Genomic DNA, 16,163 nt, shown 5'->3' on the forward strand with positions numbered 1-16,163 from the left:
TATTCTACCCCTGTTAAACTGTTAAAACTTGCCAAATCAGTCATATCCATACCATTAACCAAAATTTTTAACCACTCTGTACTAACTGGGGTTTACCCTGCAAAACTTAAATATGCAAAAGTAATTCCAGTTTATAAGGGTGAAGACGAGACGTTACCTGAAAACTATCGGCCAATTTCTTTGTTATCAATTTATAATCGTTTATTTGAGAAAATTTTATATCGTAGACTGATAAAGTTTATAGACAAGAATGATATTCTTTATGATTTACAATATGGCTTTCGCAATAAACATAGTACCCAGCACGCGATTCTTGATATTGTGAACACCATACATTCTAATATGGACAATAGAAAGTACTCATGTGGAATTTTTATAGATCTTAAGAAAGCATTTGATACTGTTAACCATGAGATTCTTTTGACAAAACTTGAACACTATGGAATAAGAGGAGTTATAAATTCTTGGTTTAGATCCTATCTTTCAGATTGCCGACAGTCTATTGAAATAGACAAATGCATATCTGAAACTGAAACGATCGTATGTGGAGTACCTCAAGGCTCTGTACTTGGACCCTTGTTATTTTTGTTATATATTAATGACATCCATAAATCTTCCAAGGAATTTACTTTTTATCTTTTCGCAGACGATACAAGTCTAACTTATGCAAATGACAACTTACGTACTCTTGAACTAACTGTCAATAATGAACTTGAGAAAGTAAGCGAATGGCTTAATGCTAACAAACTAACGCTCAACGTCAAAAAGTCTAATTATGTCATTTTTCGTCCCCACCAAAAAAGAATGCCTTTCATTCCTCAAATTAAGATTTTTAATCCAACTTTAAATACTAGAGTGACTCTAGAGATGAAGGACTTTGTTAAATATTTGGGTATAATGATTGATTCTGAACTATCATGGAAGCATCATATTGACTTTATCTGTCACAAAATTAGTAGATCGGTTGGAATAATTGCTAAAATGAGGCATTACATTCCACGGCGTCTTCTTTTGAATTTATATCATGCACTTATTTCTCCTTATTTAAATTATGGTATCTGTGCATGGGGCAACTGTCCACAGACCTACCTCAATAAGATACTTGTTCTGCAAAAACGTGCTCTGCGTTTGATTTATTTTTCTAAACCCAGAGACCATGCAATCCCTTTTTTTATTGAATCAAACTGCCTTCCTTTGCAGTCTTTGTTCTTTCAACAGTTAAGCTATTTAATGTATGACGTTCATGCTAAGACAGCTCCTAAAAGTCTTCTCGATAAGTTTGCGAAAATCAATACAGAACATCATTATAATACGCAATTATCTGCAAAAGAATGCTTCTCTGTCAAATTCTCTAGAACTGAAAAAATGAAAAAATCTTTTACTAGAATCGGTGTGTCTATTTGGAATTCTATTCCACTTTCTGTTAAGACTCTCAACGTTTCTAATTTTCGTAAAAAAATTAAATTACTACTCCTTAATGTTCTAGGTAATGAAGATAATTATTTGAATGTTAAGTTTTTAATAGAATATTTTGTGAAGTTAACCTGATATATTGTATATACCTCTAGTTGTAATTTTAGTCTTTTTCAAATAACAAAATCCCTTGTACTTGAATTTATATGTAAGGTGTTTCTTTCTTTCTGTTTGTTTTTGTATTTCTTCTTTTCTTTTTTCTTATGTAATTTAATAACGCCTTTAGTTAAAGTCTTGTCCTGCCTAGATTAGCATTGTAGCTATTTGCAGGACATGAAGTTTTGTAAACCTTATATTTCTTTAAATAAATACATGAAACCTTGAAAAAAAAAACAAAACAAAACAAACGTAAGAGATCGATGAGAGCACATTTTCTTGCTAATTACCAAGTCAAACTCAGAAAAACACTAATACAGCACAAGCCGCACTAGGTTGCACTAGGTCGACTTGGAGTCACTACGCGAACGGGCTAAATTGTATCAAGTGCACTGCGATGTTGTGCCACAAATGTGGAAAATAATTTACCGTCGATGTGGAAAATGAAAGGGATGAACAGAAAAATATGTTGGACGGTTCGTCAGATGAGAGATCTGCCACTGAACATTGCTTTGAAAGAGGATTTCGTTATAATAATATTTTTCAGTTCTAGAAAAATACCATGGTATTTCTATGAACTCGAGGACTCTAAAGAGAGGGTTGCGTGAGTGTGGGTTGAGAAGGAGAAATGAAGTCCATTCAGAGCACGAAGTTCGAGAGATGATTAAACGTGAAATCGAAGGCCTTCATCACTTTTTGGATATCGTGCGATGTGGAACAAGCCAAGAACAAGCTACAGTATTGCTGTCCCTCGAGACATGGTCACAGTTTACAAGAGCTTGATCCACAGGCATCTACCCTTCGAAAGGCAAGGAAGCTGCTGTGTTGATCATACATCTCACTAGGTCCAAACGCAGCTTGGCATGTTCACGGATACGACAAACTGAAACCTTAAGGCTTACCTATACATGGCTGCGAGGATGGATTTTCCAGGAGAATATTGTGTTTCAAAGTATGTAAAATTAAAAATGATCCCGTGATTCAAGCCAGTTTTTCCTCAATGCAGTGGAAGAAAACAGACTGCGACCAATGTTGGGGAAAGAGACTGTGGCCTGGCTGCCTTACAGTGCCTTTTATCCGGTGAAACGGTTGCACATCGTTGCTCATTTTCACATGCCAATCAGCACATCCAAAATTGGTGGTCACATAATGAAAGGGGCTTCACTGCGTGGGTCATAGATTTTCTAAGGCACTCGTGATTGAAGGAAAGCTTACTTTAGGGACCCACTTGCACATGGAATGGGTCTGGTTTGTGTTTTCGAACATTCTGAGCATTTTCAGTGCGTAAATCAGCATATACTGCAATCTCATCACCAAAGAAGGGGCCATAGCAGGTTGGACACTGTTTTCCAGGTATTATTGTTGACCATGCGTTCATCTAGTTTTGAGGCAGTATTAGCAGCATTGGACGTAACTTGCGGATCGGTGATCGACGAACCGGTTTCAGAGGGAGAAACGTGAAAGTCACCTGCATGTGAAGAGTGCACAATATCAAACACTGATCGATCAAATGTGCTGTAATCGTCTGAGGGGTATGTTGATTGTAGGCTTTTCCTATGCGAAGTCCGCGATCATTCATCTCCCCGTCTTCCTTGAAGTCTGCTTCCTTGCAAACGTACAGATCAACATTGGAGTACGGTTTTGCTAGTTCCTGCTTGTATCTAGCAAGTGTGAAGTTATCTTGACTGCCTGCTATTTTGTCTACCACCTTCTGATCTGGGTATAATAGAACATAATTCTCTTCTACATGGAGAATTGATCGCGATCGGAGTGCTTCTCAACAGTATCCTTGCATAGTTTTACGGCTACCTCATCTTTCCTAACTTTTAAATCCTTTTTACTTCCCATCTTTACAACCAGTTTGTAGTCTTCGTCTTCGCTCATGATGCCTACATTTATCACAACCCTATTGTATACAGTCTTCTTTTATCGTGTGGCTTGATAAAGCCTCCTCCTTCTTCGCCTTTACTTGCAGTGTACCGCGATAATGACGTTGTTGGCGAAGCCTTTTGTCCCTCTTCACCTCTTCTTTCATGAAATTATGTTAATGTTATTTTTGAGCCACATCTAAAACAAAACCTGTCGCCAGGATTGACCGTATAACCTCACGCCGCGCAGATCCGCTATGTTGGGAAGAGAGTAAATTCGCGGAAATTTTTTTTTTCTGACCAAAGCCTTCCACGGCTGGGCACAAATGTCACGTGACAAAACATTTTTCTCGATTTGCGAAATTTTTGGACTTAGGAAAGATTCTTGGATTGTAGACTATTTTCGACTTTCGTGAAATTTATTTGTGGATCTATGAATTAAAGCAGGATTTAAAATTGCTTTTCCGATTTGACAAACTTTTAAAAGTGATTTGTCTATGAGATGTTGATTCTGAATATTTTTTAGAATTTGCACAATATTATTTTTTGGATTGTCCCTTTTCGGTTTCCGTAATTAACTGTTTATAATACTTCGTTTCATGCCATATCAGTTTGAATGAAAACGCTAATTTTCTTTCTGTGATACCTTAAGGTTGCCGTATCTTGTTCTTTAGATGTGATTATTTATTAAAATGATAATTAATCAAAATTCTTTAAAACACATTATTTTGTAGATATCTTCGTAAAAACAATATTAAGAAGTTGCGCGGTGATTTATTTACTCCATTAGAGAAGCTAGAGTTTCTGTAAGTCAGGAAGGTTACTTTCATATTGATCTACTTTAACTTGACAGGATTTTAACTTTTGCTTTAAATTTTTCCAAGTAAGCTTTTTTTAAAATTTTTTTATTTGTTTCCATATGTTTATATATATCAAATCCATTTTGAAATCCCTTTTTACCCTTGCATTCTGGTTGGCTCTCATCGGTGTTTTTGTTTTTAAGTTTTTAACTGTAGAGATGTATAAAATGTTTCTTATGTACAAAGTAGGTTAAATATTTCTCTCTTTCATATTTTAAAACGCTTAGAGGCGTTCAATAACTACTACATGAATTGTATACATTATTAATCACCAAGCCATAACACGAATTAAACACGACTTTGAGGAAACAGAGTCAAATTTTGCATGTATATTATTAGCAAGTAAATTATTGATTTTTCGTATAATTTATAAATTCTCGTAAATTTTTGTAAGACATTAAATGGCATTCACCCTATAGGCTAGTGCAATTTGGCTAGCCTTTGAAACATTTACTCGTGTTGATTTATCCCAAATTGCACTCGAAATCATGTGATAAGCTAATCCACTTATTTAGATCACTATTTTATATAAACATGTAAAGATTATGACAAGGAAACGGCACATAGAAAATGTAAATCCAAGAGAGGAATATGTCAAATTACTTAACAGCAACAGATCACCAGACAAAAGACTTTGAATTCAAATCCAGAAAAAATCTTCTTATAGGGACTTGGGTAACAACCAGATAGAGGAGCTACCGCCAGGAGTCTTCAATAAAAACACCGAGTTGACCGAGCTGTAAGTAACACATTTATAGCTTCATATTCGATACCATCGATTCTTATTTATTGTAATTGATAATATCTATCAGTACAAGTTTTGATACATTTATAAGCAGCTAGCTTTTTAATTAGCTGCGTCAATCAGAGAATAGTAACCTGCAACAGTATATTGAGATAGAAACCTTTCCCTGCTAGGGTTATGCGTCAAACCCTAAAATGAGACAAAAAAATTAAATTAAACAAAAAAATATTTAACTCGTAAGACAGTGCTCGAGCTTATAGAGGGCGAAGTCAACCATGAAAAGGGATTGTTTGTGGACGGACAGAGTTAAACAAACAAAAGTAAATATACTCATTAAAGAATCCTTTCAGTTTCATTGTCGGTGCTCCTTGTTATGTAAATCCCATTTCTAACCCCCCCCCCCCTCCCCTTCCTCTGATTAACGTGTTTTATTTTAATGCGCGTAGCTAGTATGCAACCTTTTCCAAATGTAGGGAAGAGTTCTTGGTTCTCGTAAGCTGGTTCCTTCTTAGACCAGTGCCTCAGTCAAAGAGAACGAGATTTAAATACCTCCCCATTTAATGGTAAGACAAAGTTTTCAACACGCATAGGTTTTTAGAAGGTAACAAGATCAAGAAGTTCCCTGACGATTTGTTTTCCCAATCAGTGAAGCTGAAGTGGCTGTAAGTGAAAGTGGTCCTCTATATCAACTATTGACAAGTGGCACAACACACATTTTAATGCAAATAATGCATATTCCATTTTCATCAAGCAGATCCTTGAACCCTAAATATCTGCGTAGCATATAAACCGATTGCAAACGCCCACAATCAGTGACTGATTGAAAAGATGAATGACTAAATCTTAGGAGAGACAAGAAGCCATCAGGTGCTCCAAAGGCCAAGCCAAATGTGTTATGCAGTAAAATTTAAACAAGGGTGGTATTGAATTCGAATGAACTGAACTAGAACAACTTTCGAGTTCACTGAGTACTTGTTAATTCCTAAATTATAAGCTTTAGACAGGCAATCGGTTCAAATAATTTTATTTCAACTGATTCAGATTAGAGTAATTGTAGCATTTTTTTAACTCTTCTGCTCATACAGACTACTCAACAACAACAACCTGGAAAAGATACAGAAGGGTTTGTTTGACGGTTTAACAGCATTGACGCGCCTGTGAGTTTAGGAAAGGAAACTTTCAATACAAAAAAAAAAATAGTAGCTAAAATTATTTTTTAAAACAAGCGGAACCTCTGCAATGAAGGCGGAGAATTATGTGTTTTTGAGTAAGGAGGGAAAGCACGAAAACGTATCTCTAAAGATGGCCATACGCTACGGTGAAGGCTTTTTCCATAATGGCGGGCGTGATTCTGACTCATTTGAATTATGCAAATAAGCCATCCTGGCTCCACTTTTGATCAAAACTTCTATTGATAGTGAACTTGTGGCGAAGGTCAGAAAGGCTCATTTGCATTTATATGCATTGTTATTGGATGAATGAGCGAGTTAATGCGCAAGGTGGTTGTTCCAAACACTAAATCAATTAATAACAGCAGTGTTGCACAAACGAAACACCATAGGAAAACGAAGTTGCCAGCTTCAAAATTATCGAAAGCTATCAAAAGTCAACTTAAAAAAAGGTCAAGATGTTTATCAGTATTATGTAATACTAATATAAGTATTGGAAACACACCCAAATTAGACGATGCAGTTACAAATTTAACTAAATAAAAAGGATTGTCGCATCATTCCAACTTTTATTCAGATGGCTGCAAGACAACAGAATTGAAACGCCGCACAAACAAGTTTTCAAAGATTTGACTGAACTGAACGACCTGTGAGTTTAGTCAATACAATACAATGTGTTTATAAAAGTGCTGGCTCTTTATTAATTTTCTTTTCCTGATATCAGAGATGATAAAAGAGGCTAAGTGACCATGTCACAATCAATTGCAACATGGCAATCCTAAGACGATTGTACATCATAAAAGACAGGTTTACCGAAAGCTTATAGCATCGAAATTCACTGGTCTCGGGTTCTGACCAGTGGGCGTTCCTCATTAGTATTGGGTTGCACTACTCTACATCATTTCCCTCCCATCAGTTGGTGCTACTCGAGTAAATAGCATGAAAACTATCAACAGTAGCTTGGTGCAATTTCATCATAATTATAATGTTACAGCAACATAGCATGCTACAAGTGCCCGTGAAACGCAGCGAAAGAATTCAGAGTGTTTTCCCACTGTTTCACTTTTTGTTGGATTTACATTTCGGATAGCGTTATTTTTTTTTTTGAAAGACTAATGCATTTTACCTTGAAACTTTCAGGGATCTGTCTAATAATGAAGTCGAGGATCTCCCTCAAGAAATCTTCAGCAGTCTGGCAAATCTCACAATACTGTAAGTCAACAAGAAAAACAAATAAAAGAAAATTAAAAGCACGACGAGAAAAGAAATTTTCTCTCTAAAATTTGTCGAACGGCAAAACTTTCCGCGTTTCTATCTGAATTTCAATGCACATACACAAAAATAGAGGTTTTGAACTTAAAATCGAGTTTTCATTCAATGTTATCACTCCAAATGTCCTTCGAATTGATCTAATTAAAACTGTTCATTAAAACGTGTCTCACTGAATGAATGCAAAACACGCATATTTATATTACACAGATATGTAAGCATATCGTTATTTGGATCTTATCGGTTGCCATCATTATCTACGGGAAACGAGTTCTGCTTTGCAGTTAAAGGTAGCGTGTGTTTAACTGTTGCAGGCTTTTATCAAACAACAAACTAAGAGATTTACCGCCAACGGTATTTGCTAACCTAACCAAGCTAAAGACAATGTGAGTAGTAAAAAATGGTTTGAATGACTGAATAATTGTAAAGGAGGATTATCCTCTCTTGTTAATTAATAGTCGATTGATCGATTGATGGAATGATGAATTTTTGGGATAAAAAAAAAAAAGAAAACGAAAACATTTGTAGCACATCTCAAAAGATACCCAATGTAAAGTACGAAGATGTAGTTGTTTAGGGGGACTTTCTAAGAATTGCTTTTGAATTCGATAATTCTGAAGCTATTGAGGTCAAAGACAGATTCATTCAGTTGATTTAATTAATTGCCAAAATAAATCGAAGATTGCTCTCGTTTTACTTTATTCCCTCTCTGATCAATCTAAAAACCTGTGCCACCCTATCAACCAATCGGGCACCAAACCAAAATCCAAACGTCACTTGATAACTCGCATTTTCCGGCGCGTGAGGCTTTGTGCTTGAATTGTTTGTACTTTTAGTGTACGCTGGTTCCTTAGCCTCCCTTTGCTTTGATTGGTTATTGTGATTACTCCGGCTCTTGCTTTTGGACACTCACTCAAAAGGTACTCTAAGTACCGACCACTGATATAACATTCAACGTTTAAATTAAAAGAAAACTGGCCAAGAACATATCCGTGATTTGCAATTCAACAGAAAAATTGAAAAGAATGAGATAAAGGAGCTGCATCCTCAACAGTTTCGGGGACTGGTAAAGCTGTTTGATCTGTGAGTAGTTCGTTAAAATTTATGTATTCCACAAGTTTTGAATCTAAGCATTTATCAAAAGTAAAAATATATTATCGTGCAGGTAACATATTTTGGCCTGACTGCTGAATTTGTTCATTAGTGCAAGCGGAATAATGTCTACTCCGATCCACCTTTTCATGTTTTTAAGACATTCTGTCATTTCCTGGAATTTCTGATTTTAGGTCATGATGAGGATCTATGTAGGACCTTTTTCTTGATGCTAACGATACATCACGCGAGTGGCTTTTCAGTACCAAGTTTATTTTGTTATACATCCTTGGAAATTTTGCAATTCATGCCTGACGATACGCCTTCAAAGAAATCTCCTGATTCCCAGCCCATCAATTATCTTTCTCCAAAAATTTCTCGTAATAATATTGCAAAACGTTAGTGAGCATTCTCATGATCCCTTTGATTCCTATGAAAAGGATTACAAATGCCCCGTTCTTTAATCCATTATGTCCAACATTCATTTCATTTGTTTCCTTTCTTCACTAGCTATCTATCGGGGAACAAACTCAGATACTTCCCACAAGGAATTTTTAAAGGCTTAAAAGAGCTCTTGATTATGTAAGTAGACTATGAAATTCTGCAAGTGAGTAATAAGCTTTGAAATAACCTATAACGATCATGACATTTGAATGCATTAAATTTCACCTTTAAATGATTATTTACACATCAATGTCGAAATATATTACCTTCCCTGTTACTCTATATGATTAAGTTTCACTTTCTTTTTGTTAGAGAAATTGTTGAAAACGAAATGACTCATGTCTCCATCGACAACTTCAAAGAAATTAAACAGTTAAAAATTCTGTGAGTGTTATAATTAATCAAGTGATGACCAAGTTGTGAAACGGACCTTGCTACCTTAAGGTGTAATATTAGACAATTGAAACATTATGAAAACACTTCAAATCGATGCTTTTATTGTAAAAGCATCTAACGTTATTTGCAACTCACCGGAAATGCTTTCCTGACAGCAGATTGATTATTTGCTGAGTGGGAGTAAGTTTGTAAAGAAACTTTAGTGCTGCGTCGGCGCAGGGCATTTCAAGATATTTGGTGTCATTCTGCATTGAAACTCTGATTGCTTGAGAGCGTACAGTCAATATACAAAAGCGTGCGAAGTTGACATGATAACCGATACATCCATCAGGTATTGGGTTATCATGTGGAGTTCAAAGTCTGACTAGTTTCCAAGCCCCTCGTCAGTGTAACGTCCTGAAACTTTTGCAAAGTCAGAGAGAAATGTCTTCTTTCGCAGAGTTTTTTAAAAATGTACATTAAAACAGATAATGATTTCACTTTTCCCATGATATCATGGGCTGCAAAACCCTGTGTCTGCTTTAAATGCCTCAGCCTCCGGCTTCGGCAGATAACTCAGACTTCAGCATTATGATAATATCATGACCAATCTTATCCAACATTTAATTATTATCAAGTGAGTTGGTGATGTAAATTGGCCACCCTGAATAGCCTCAAAAGCGGACGCCTGAGCATTAGCCCTTCGTACAAGAATAGAGGAATTGTAAGTTGTAGGTGGTTTAGAAACAGGAAAAGACACACGCGATTAGAGGGAACCTGATCACGAAATAAACACGAATAAATTAGTTAAATGAAAGACTTCGTTGACATTGTGGGATTAAGAGAGCCTATTTGAAAGATTAATTTTTGTTGTGGAGTTTTGCGGCTTTTGATCACTGCATTTTAATCTCCTAATTTAATTTCCAGGTATATGCAGTATAACAAGATGAGGGAGATTCCATATGGTTTTTTCGATATGTTGAAGGATATACAACGAGTGTAAGATTTTGATAAAATTCATTCGCAAATTATTAGTTTTTGAGCAAAGCTATACATTTTGAGTAGACAACATTTTGGGGAAATTCAAGTTTTTGCAAAAAGAATTGAAGACTTGGATTCTTAAAAAAAATATTTTGTATATGTCAATGGATAACTCCAATCATCAGTTACTGATATATGCTTAAAAGCAAGTTCTATGAAGTTTTAATGAAATAACTTCAGTGGATGATATTTTACAATTGTAGGAGTCTCGACACAAATCTGATGTGTTGTCATATGCACAAGGAGGACGCTGACTGTGCTTTCACGTACAACGACGACTTTGCAAATTGTGAGAGCATGTTTAAGAATTCTGCCCCAAGGAAGAGTATCTGGGTGATAGGAGTATTTTCTCTGGTTGGCGCAGTGTTTGTTGTCACTTGGCGAGTGATCTTTAAAGAAAAGAACGTGGTTCAGTCCATCATGTTGCTTCACTTAGCAGTGTCCGATGGTTTGATGGGTATTTACCTGATCTCTCTTGGCACTAAAGATCTGTTGTGGAGAGGAGAGTATTACTTGCATGACTTCCAGTGGAGGTCTGGTTTGTCTTGTCAAATAATTGGAGCGATCTCCCTTCTGTCAAGTGAGGTTTCGGTTATGATGATGACACTGATATCTGCTGATCGGCTTAAAAATATTGTGTTTCCTTACCAAGGTGCTTCTCTGAAACCAAAGGCAACACATATCCTGTGCATCATCATATGGGCAATTGGCTTCCTTATGGCCTTTTTGCCTATGTTTGGTATTCAGTATTTTGAAGACCCATTCAGGTACCATAGTTACTATGGTAGAAGTGTGGTATGTCTGCCCTTGCAGCTTACTTCTGATAAGCCGGCAGGTTGGGAGTATTCTGTCGCTATCTTTCTCGCTTTGAATTTTGCTTTTTTCTTGTTCATCATGGGTGCTTATCTCATGATACTAGTCAAGTCTTACTTGTCTAGCCGGCGACTGGCCCGTCAGGGTACTGAAAGAGAGATCCAGGCCAGAAGAGCAAACTTTAGGAGGGAAACGGCTCTTGCAAGGCGGGTGTTCTTCATCATCCTGAGTGATTGTGTGTGCTGGATGCCGGTGATAGTGATTGGTATGAGGACCATCATCGAGAAGTCTTACGAAGCGCAAGAAGACCTCGCTGTCTGGATCGCTGTATTTGCCCTTCCGATCAACTCGGCCTTGAATCCTATCCTGTACACCTTGTCAACAGAACAGGTGCGTTATGCGCTTTTAGTCCTTTATAAGTAGTCAAGATAATAAAATCCATAAGTAGACTTATAATGGCTAGGTACAGGAAGGGTAATGGTTTTCTGCCGACTATAAGCAGTGTATAATATTGCTCAAGACTGCTTTGTTCACTTGCAATGGACACTGACAATGTTTCAAAAGCATTGGACAACAGAAATTTGTTAGTTTCTATTTTTTCATCGGAGCTCAGCTCAGGCAGTGAGCGAAATCTCGATTATTTTGTATCCAGGCCAGAGGCATTCTGAAGAACAAAATGGAAAAAGTCTGGAACTACTTGAAGACCGTTTTCACCTGCTGTGGTCGGGATCAGGAAGGTGCGATATAATTATTAGCTCCTGATAAGAAATAAACCGAAAACGATGTAAACCAACAGATTGCTGCAAACAAAGTTTATTGATCTATTGATTTATTCATTCAGTCACTCAGTCATAAATCAATACGAAATAAATATTTCTTGACTCGATCATTGACATTTCTTCGTTGTTTTCTTTAAAAGGCCAAGCAGATGGGGAACAACCGAACCAACCGGGAGTAGAAGACAATGGACAACATGGCGGTGAGGGAGGTAAATCCTAACCCGTATTTCTAGAAATATCGTGAAAACTATAAACGAGGGAAATAAAGGGCAATCTGTGACTAAAAATATTTTTTTTATGTCTTCTCTCTTCTTTGTATGTTCCCTGTTTTTTTTTTTTTCTTTTTTTTTTAATTTTAAAATTAAAGGTCGAGGAGAGGGAGAGCAAGTTAACCAGCACGGAATGGAAGAAAACGGAGAACATGCGGGCGAGGGAGGTAAAAACCTTTCAGATGTCAGTTAACATATCATACAAAGTTCAAACGAGGGCACAGGGTTAGTCTGTGTACATTTTTTTATCTACTTTCTCTTTTCAAGGACAAATTGAGGGTGAAGAAATCGAACTGGCGAGTATTGGTGTGCATCATCCACAACAGGGTAAGGCTAGAGTTTCTAATTTAATGTCAAGTTTTCAATGTTATTCTGTTAGTTTATATTGTACCTGTGTTCCTCCATAACTGAAGGATCTATGACTTTAGGATATTTTCATACACACAAATAAATTTTATCATTATCATTTTAATTACTCAACCTTTCTTGTCTATTACGTTTTAGTAGTTTGAAATTGTAGATCTCGTTCTGCGTTCGTCACAAAAAATCCTTCGTTTATCACTTATTTGTTTCTTGGCTCGTTCACAATTTTTTTTCTTTGCTTTCTTTAAAAAGGCCAAGGAGATGGAGAACAACGGAACCCACAGGGCATGGAAGACATTGAACAACATGGCGGCTTGGGAGGTAAGACATTTTTTCCTTCTGGTGAACACAGTACGGACATGAAAACTGTGAATGACAACATAGTGCAATCTCTGACTATATTTTTTATTAACTATTTTTTTCAAGGGGAAGTCGAGGGTGTAGTTATCGAACTGGCTCATGTTGATGTGCGTCATCCACAACAGGGTAGGCTGAAGTTTCTTCTCTAATGTCATCTTTATGTAGATAAAAGCTCCGTACTGAAGTTTTCGTTGCTGTTCTGTTAGCTTGTATTGCCAAGACTCTACAATATGTTTTATTAATGGTAGTTTTTTTCTACTTCTGGAGGGATCTGGGTCAGATGGATATTTTCGTACATACAAATCAACACAGTTCATTTACATCATCATAGTTATCCAACCCTCATCGTTCATTACGTTAGTTCTAAATTCTACAAATCTCGTGTTCTAAGACAATTTTGTTAGGTTTAAAAGTTTTAAAAAATTTCTTTGTTATTTTGTCTCCAGTTATTGTCATTATTTGAAATAAAGAAAAACAAAATAGTCTGACTTGATTCTGAAACAATCACTAATAATGAGATAATGGAAAATAAGGTACAATATTGTTCATTAGTTTAAAATAAAAAGAAAGACAGTGTTTACCTTTTTGTTTCAAGGAGTACTTGATGAAGCCGAAAAAATCGAACCGGCACCTTTTGAGAATACTGATCTAAATCAAGGTAACTTGTCTTACCTTATTTATTAAAAATGTATAGCCAACCTTTTTTTTATTTAGAAAATTGGTCGCTATTCTTTGTTTGTTTGACAACTCATTCAGTGTTACTGTGGTAGAGATAGACAAACCTTCTAAGGTCTATTAAGCTCTCCTGCGTATCGATCAGTTCAGAGTCTCATTACCTCCCTTAGGTATTGCCAAGCTCTAAATGAAGTAAATTTTTAATTTCACAGTTGGCTTTCTTACCACTATAACTGGTGGTCAAATCAAAGAATTTCAATTATCCTCAAACAGGACTAAGAGATGAAATTTTTTAATGCAAATGAGCGAAATTTGGGCGCAATAAATTAAGATTTTGCATAACAGGAGGCGGCCAAAATGAACGGCAATAAGTATGAAAACATCAAGTGGAGTATAGATTTACGTAATTCTCATTTGGAAGCTTTAACATTCTTATGCAATTCTTTCAAGAAAATTGCCAAGCAAAAGATAAAAAAGACCAAACACTTAAGAAATCCCAAAGTTTGACATGAATCTATTATGTGTAATATTACAAGTGTTTGATAACTGGTAATTGAAATGGCTCAGGCACGAAAGCAGGGTATTTCGGGTCTTTTATCCGTTTTTAATTTGGCTTTGGGTTTGTTTCGCAAAAAGTGCAATGTTCTGTTGCGAATTTTGATGAGTCTCGATAGAAAAGAGAAGGCCATTAAATATACCCGATGCAAATTTCTTTGGCAAAAAAACAGTTTTTCATGAAATAATTACTTCCACTTTATTGTTCTATACTCTTTGTTTCGCCGACATTTTGCAAAAAAATTGTAATTTTTTCGTTCTTATTTTTATTCATTTTTCCTTTATTTGCCGTTTCATCAAATAAACAAATTTTGTTGCGAATTTATTTGGAATACCTCGGTAATAAAAAACAGCAACAACAAACAAACCAACAAAACAAAACGAAAGCAGCCAATTCGGTTTATTTCTCCAGCATTACCTCGCGGATTACCCTACTGTTATCTATTTATTTTGTGATTTTCTTACATTTAGAGTGTCGTTAACCAGTTTCATCAAGTTAAGCAGTTGCCACAGCGCATTAAGTATCTTATCAAATATGTAATTTTTACTTTGTTTTTTTAATGTTAGGAGAACGGAACAAGAGTTTGAAAAAAGGGGACGGTAAATTCAGGCATTCCACCGCAAAGAAGTAAGTGGTGAGAAGGGGGATATACACAGGTTCAAATTCCTCCAGAGATATAAACTGTCCGTTTAACAAAGTTGACGGACGTTGTCACTGACAAACTAACTGCTGAATTATTCGAATTACTGATTTATTTGCAAACTAGCTAGCTCCTTAACCTACAGGCTAAACGGTTGAAAGAGTGACTGTCGCTAGCGGACTTACCTGACTGAATAACTGACTCACTAACTTCCTTACTCACTGATTAACCAGCTGACGGACTGACTGACTGAATTACTGACAAAAATGACTGAGCAACTGATAAACCAACAAACTGACTACTTGACCGACTGACTGAACGAACGCTGAACAATCGCCAGAACAATTGAGCGCCCAACCTGGCAGCCAACCAAAAGATTGATTGATAGTTTATTTTATTGACTGATTGACCTACTGATTAAATGACAGAACGGGGCTTTTTACATAAATAATTCTTTTGCAAGATTATAGCGATTGAGCGTTCCTTTTCTTTTCCTTGTTTTACTTTTGTTTTGTTTGTTTGTTTGTTTGTTTGTTTTTTTAAACAGAAAAAGGGAAAAATCAAGATCAATGCGTCGAAAATCACCTTCGGCTACCGAAGCTGTCGATGAAGAACAAACTTTTGAAGAGGACACAAAACTGTAGGCAGTTAAATTCGAGGAAATTATTATAAATTCTAAGGCAATCTAAGGAGAAGAAATGGCAATTAGAAATCGATAATCTAGTCTTTGTTTTTTATTAAGCGTATGAGATACAAAATAGAAAAAAACAGTTTTGTTAATTTTGCGTCTATTTAGAGGTAAACGAGGACTTAGTTATATTGAACCAATCTGTGTACGTAACTTAGTTGAACCAAATTTCACTCGATCTTTGGCTGTCTTTAACAAAATCCCTAACAACGATTTTTTTTCTAACGATAAGTTATAAGTTTTCAGATTTAGACAATTTAATTGAGTTAGTGTTTCATATCCATGACTGATATGGTCTCCATGGCCACTTCACATATCAGTGACATCATCTAATGGATCGTGTCTAAAGTCACAAGAAGTTTCAGCTTTCCCTCACCTAAACAAAAACACCCATGCGGTTGATTGAGATCCTTTAAGACACCTGCTATGAGGAGTCTTTTGAGGGCAAATTAAGACAGCTGGAGATGGGAAGCGCATTAAAGGTAGAATTAAGTAATTAAATTGTGTTAATTGGCTTACAACGAGAAGATGTAATACCAAGAATTGTTATGGGAAGTCATTATCAAATATTAACTTCTAGAGTGCCCT

General features: G+C 36.1%; 1 protein-coding gene and 1 pseudogene across 1 annotated transcript; both read left to right on the plus strand.

Annotated features, from left to right (window-relative positions):
* The first annotated feature begins 2,279 nt into the window (after positions 1-2,279).
* On the plus strand, positions 2,280-2,857 carry LOC136279315 (uncharacterized; annotated as a pseudogene).
* An 80-nt stretch (positions 2,858-2,937) lies between these two features.
* On the plus strand, positions 2,938-15,531 carry LOC136279338 (relaxin receptor 2-like). The gene is made up of 18 exons (XM_066162989.1): positions 2,938-3,026; positions 4,172-4,243; positions 4,965-5,036; positions 6,128-6,199; positions 6,789-6,860; positions 7,352-7,423; positions 7,795-7,866; positions 8,492-8,563; positions 9,083-9,154; positions 9,329-9,400; positions 10,319-10,390; positions 10,636-11,635; positions 11,898-11,982; positions 12,924-12,977; positions 13,083-13,142; positions 13,612-13,674; positions 14,814-14,874; positions 15,435-15,531. Exons 1-18 carry the CDS (start codon positions 2,938-2,940, stop codon positions 15,529-15,531), a joined length of 2,229 nt encoding a protein of 742 aa, XP_066019086.1.
* The last annotated feature ends 632 nt before the right edge of the window (positions 15,532-16,163 follow it).

This window comes from Pocillopora verrucosa, chromosome 1 (genome assembly GCF_036669915.1).
Source record: "Pocillopora verrucosa isolate sample1 chromosome 1, ASM3666991v2, whole genome shotgun sequence".
Taxonomy (NCBI): Eukaryota; Metazoa; Cnidaria; class Anthozoa; order Scleractinia; family Pocilloporidae; genus Pocillopora; species Pocillopora verrucosa.

Coding starts and splice junctions, on each gene's coding strand:
- LOC136279338 (XM_066162989.1), top strand. CDS start 2,938: ATGCGTTCATCTAGTTTTGAGGCAGTATTAGCAGCATTGGACGTAACT. Junction 8,564..9,082: donor CTGGTAAAGCTGTTTGATCT/GTGAGTAGTTCG, acceptor TTTCTTCACTAG/CTATCTATCGGGGAACAAAC. Junction 13,675..14,813: donor GAATACTGATCTAAATCAAG/GTAACTTGTCTT, acceptor TTTTAATGTTAG/GAGAACGGAACAAGAGTTTG.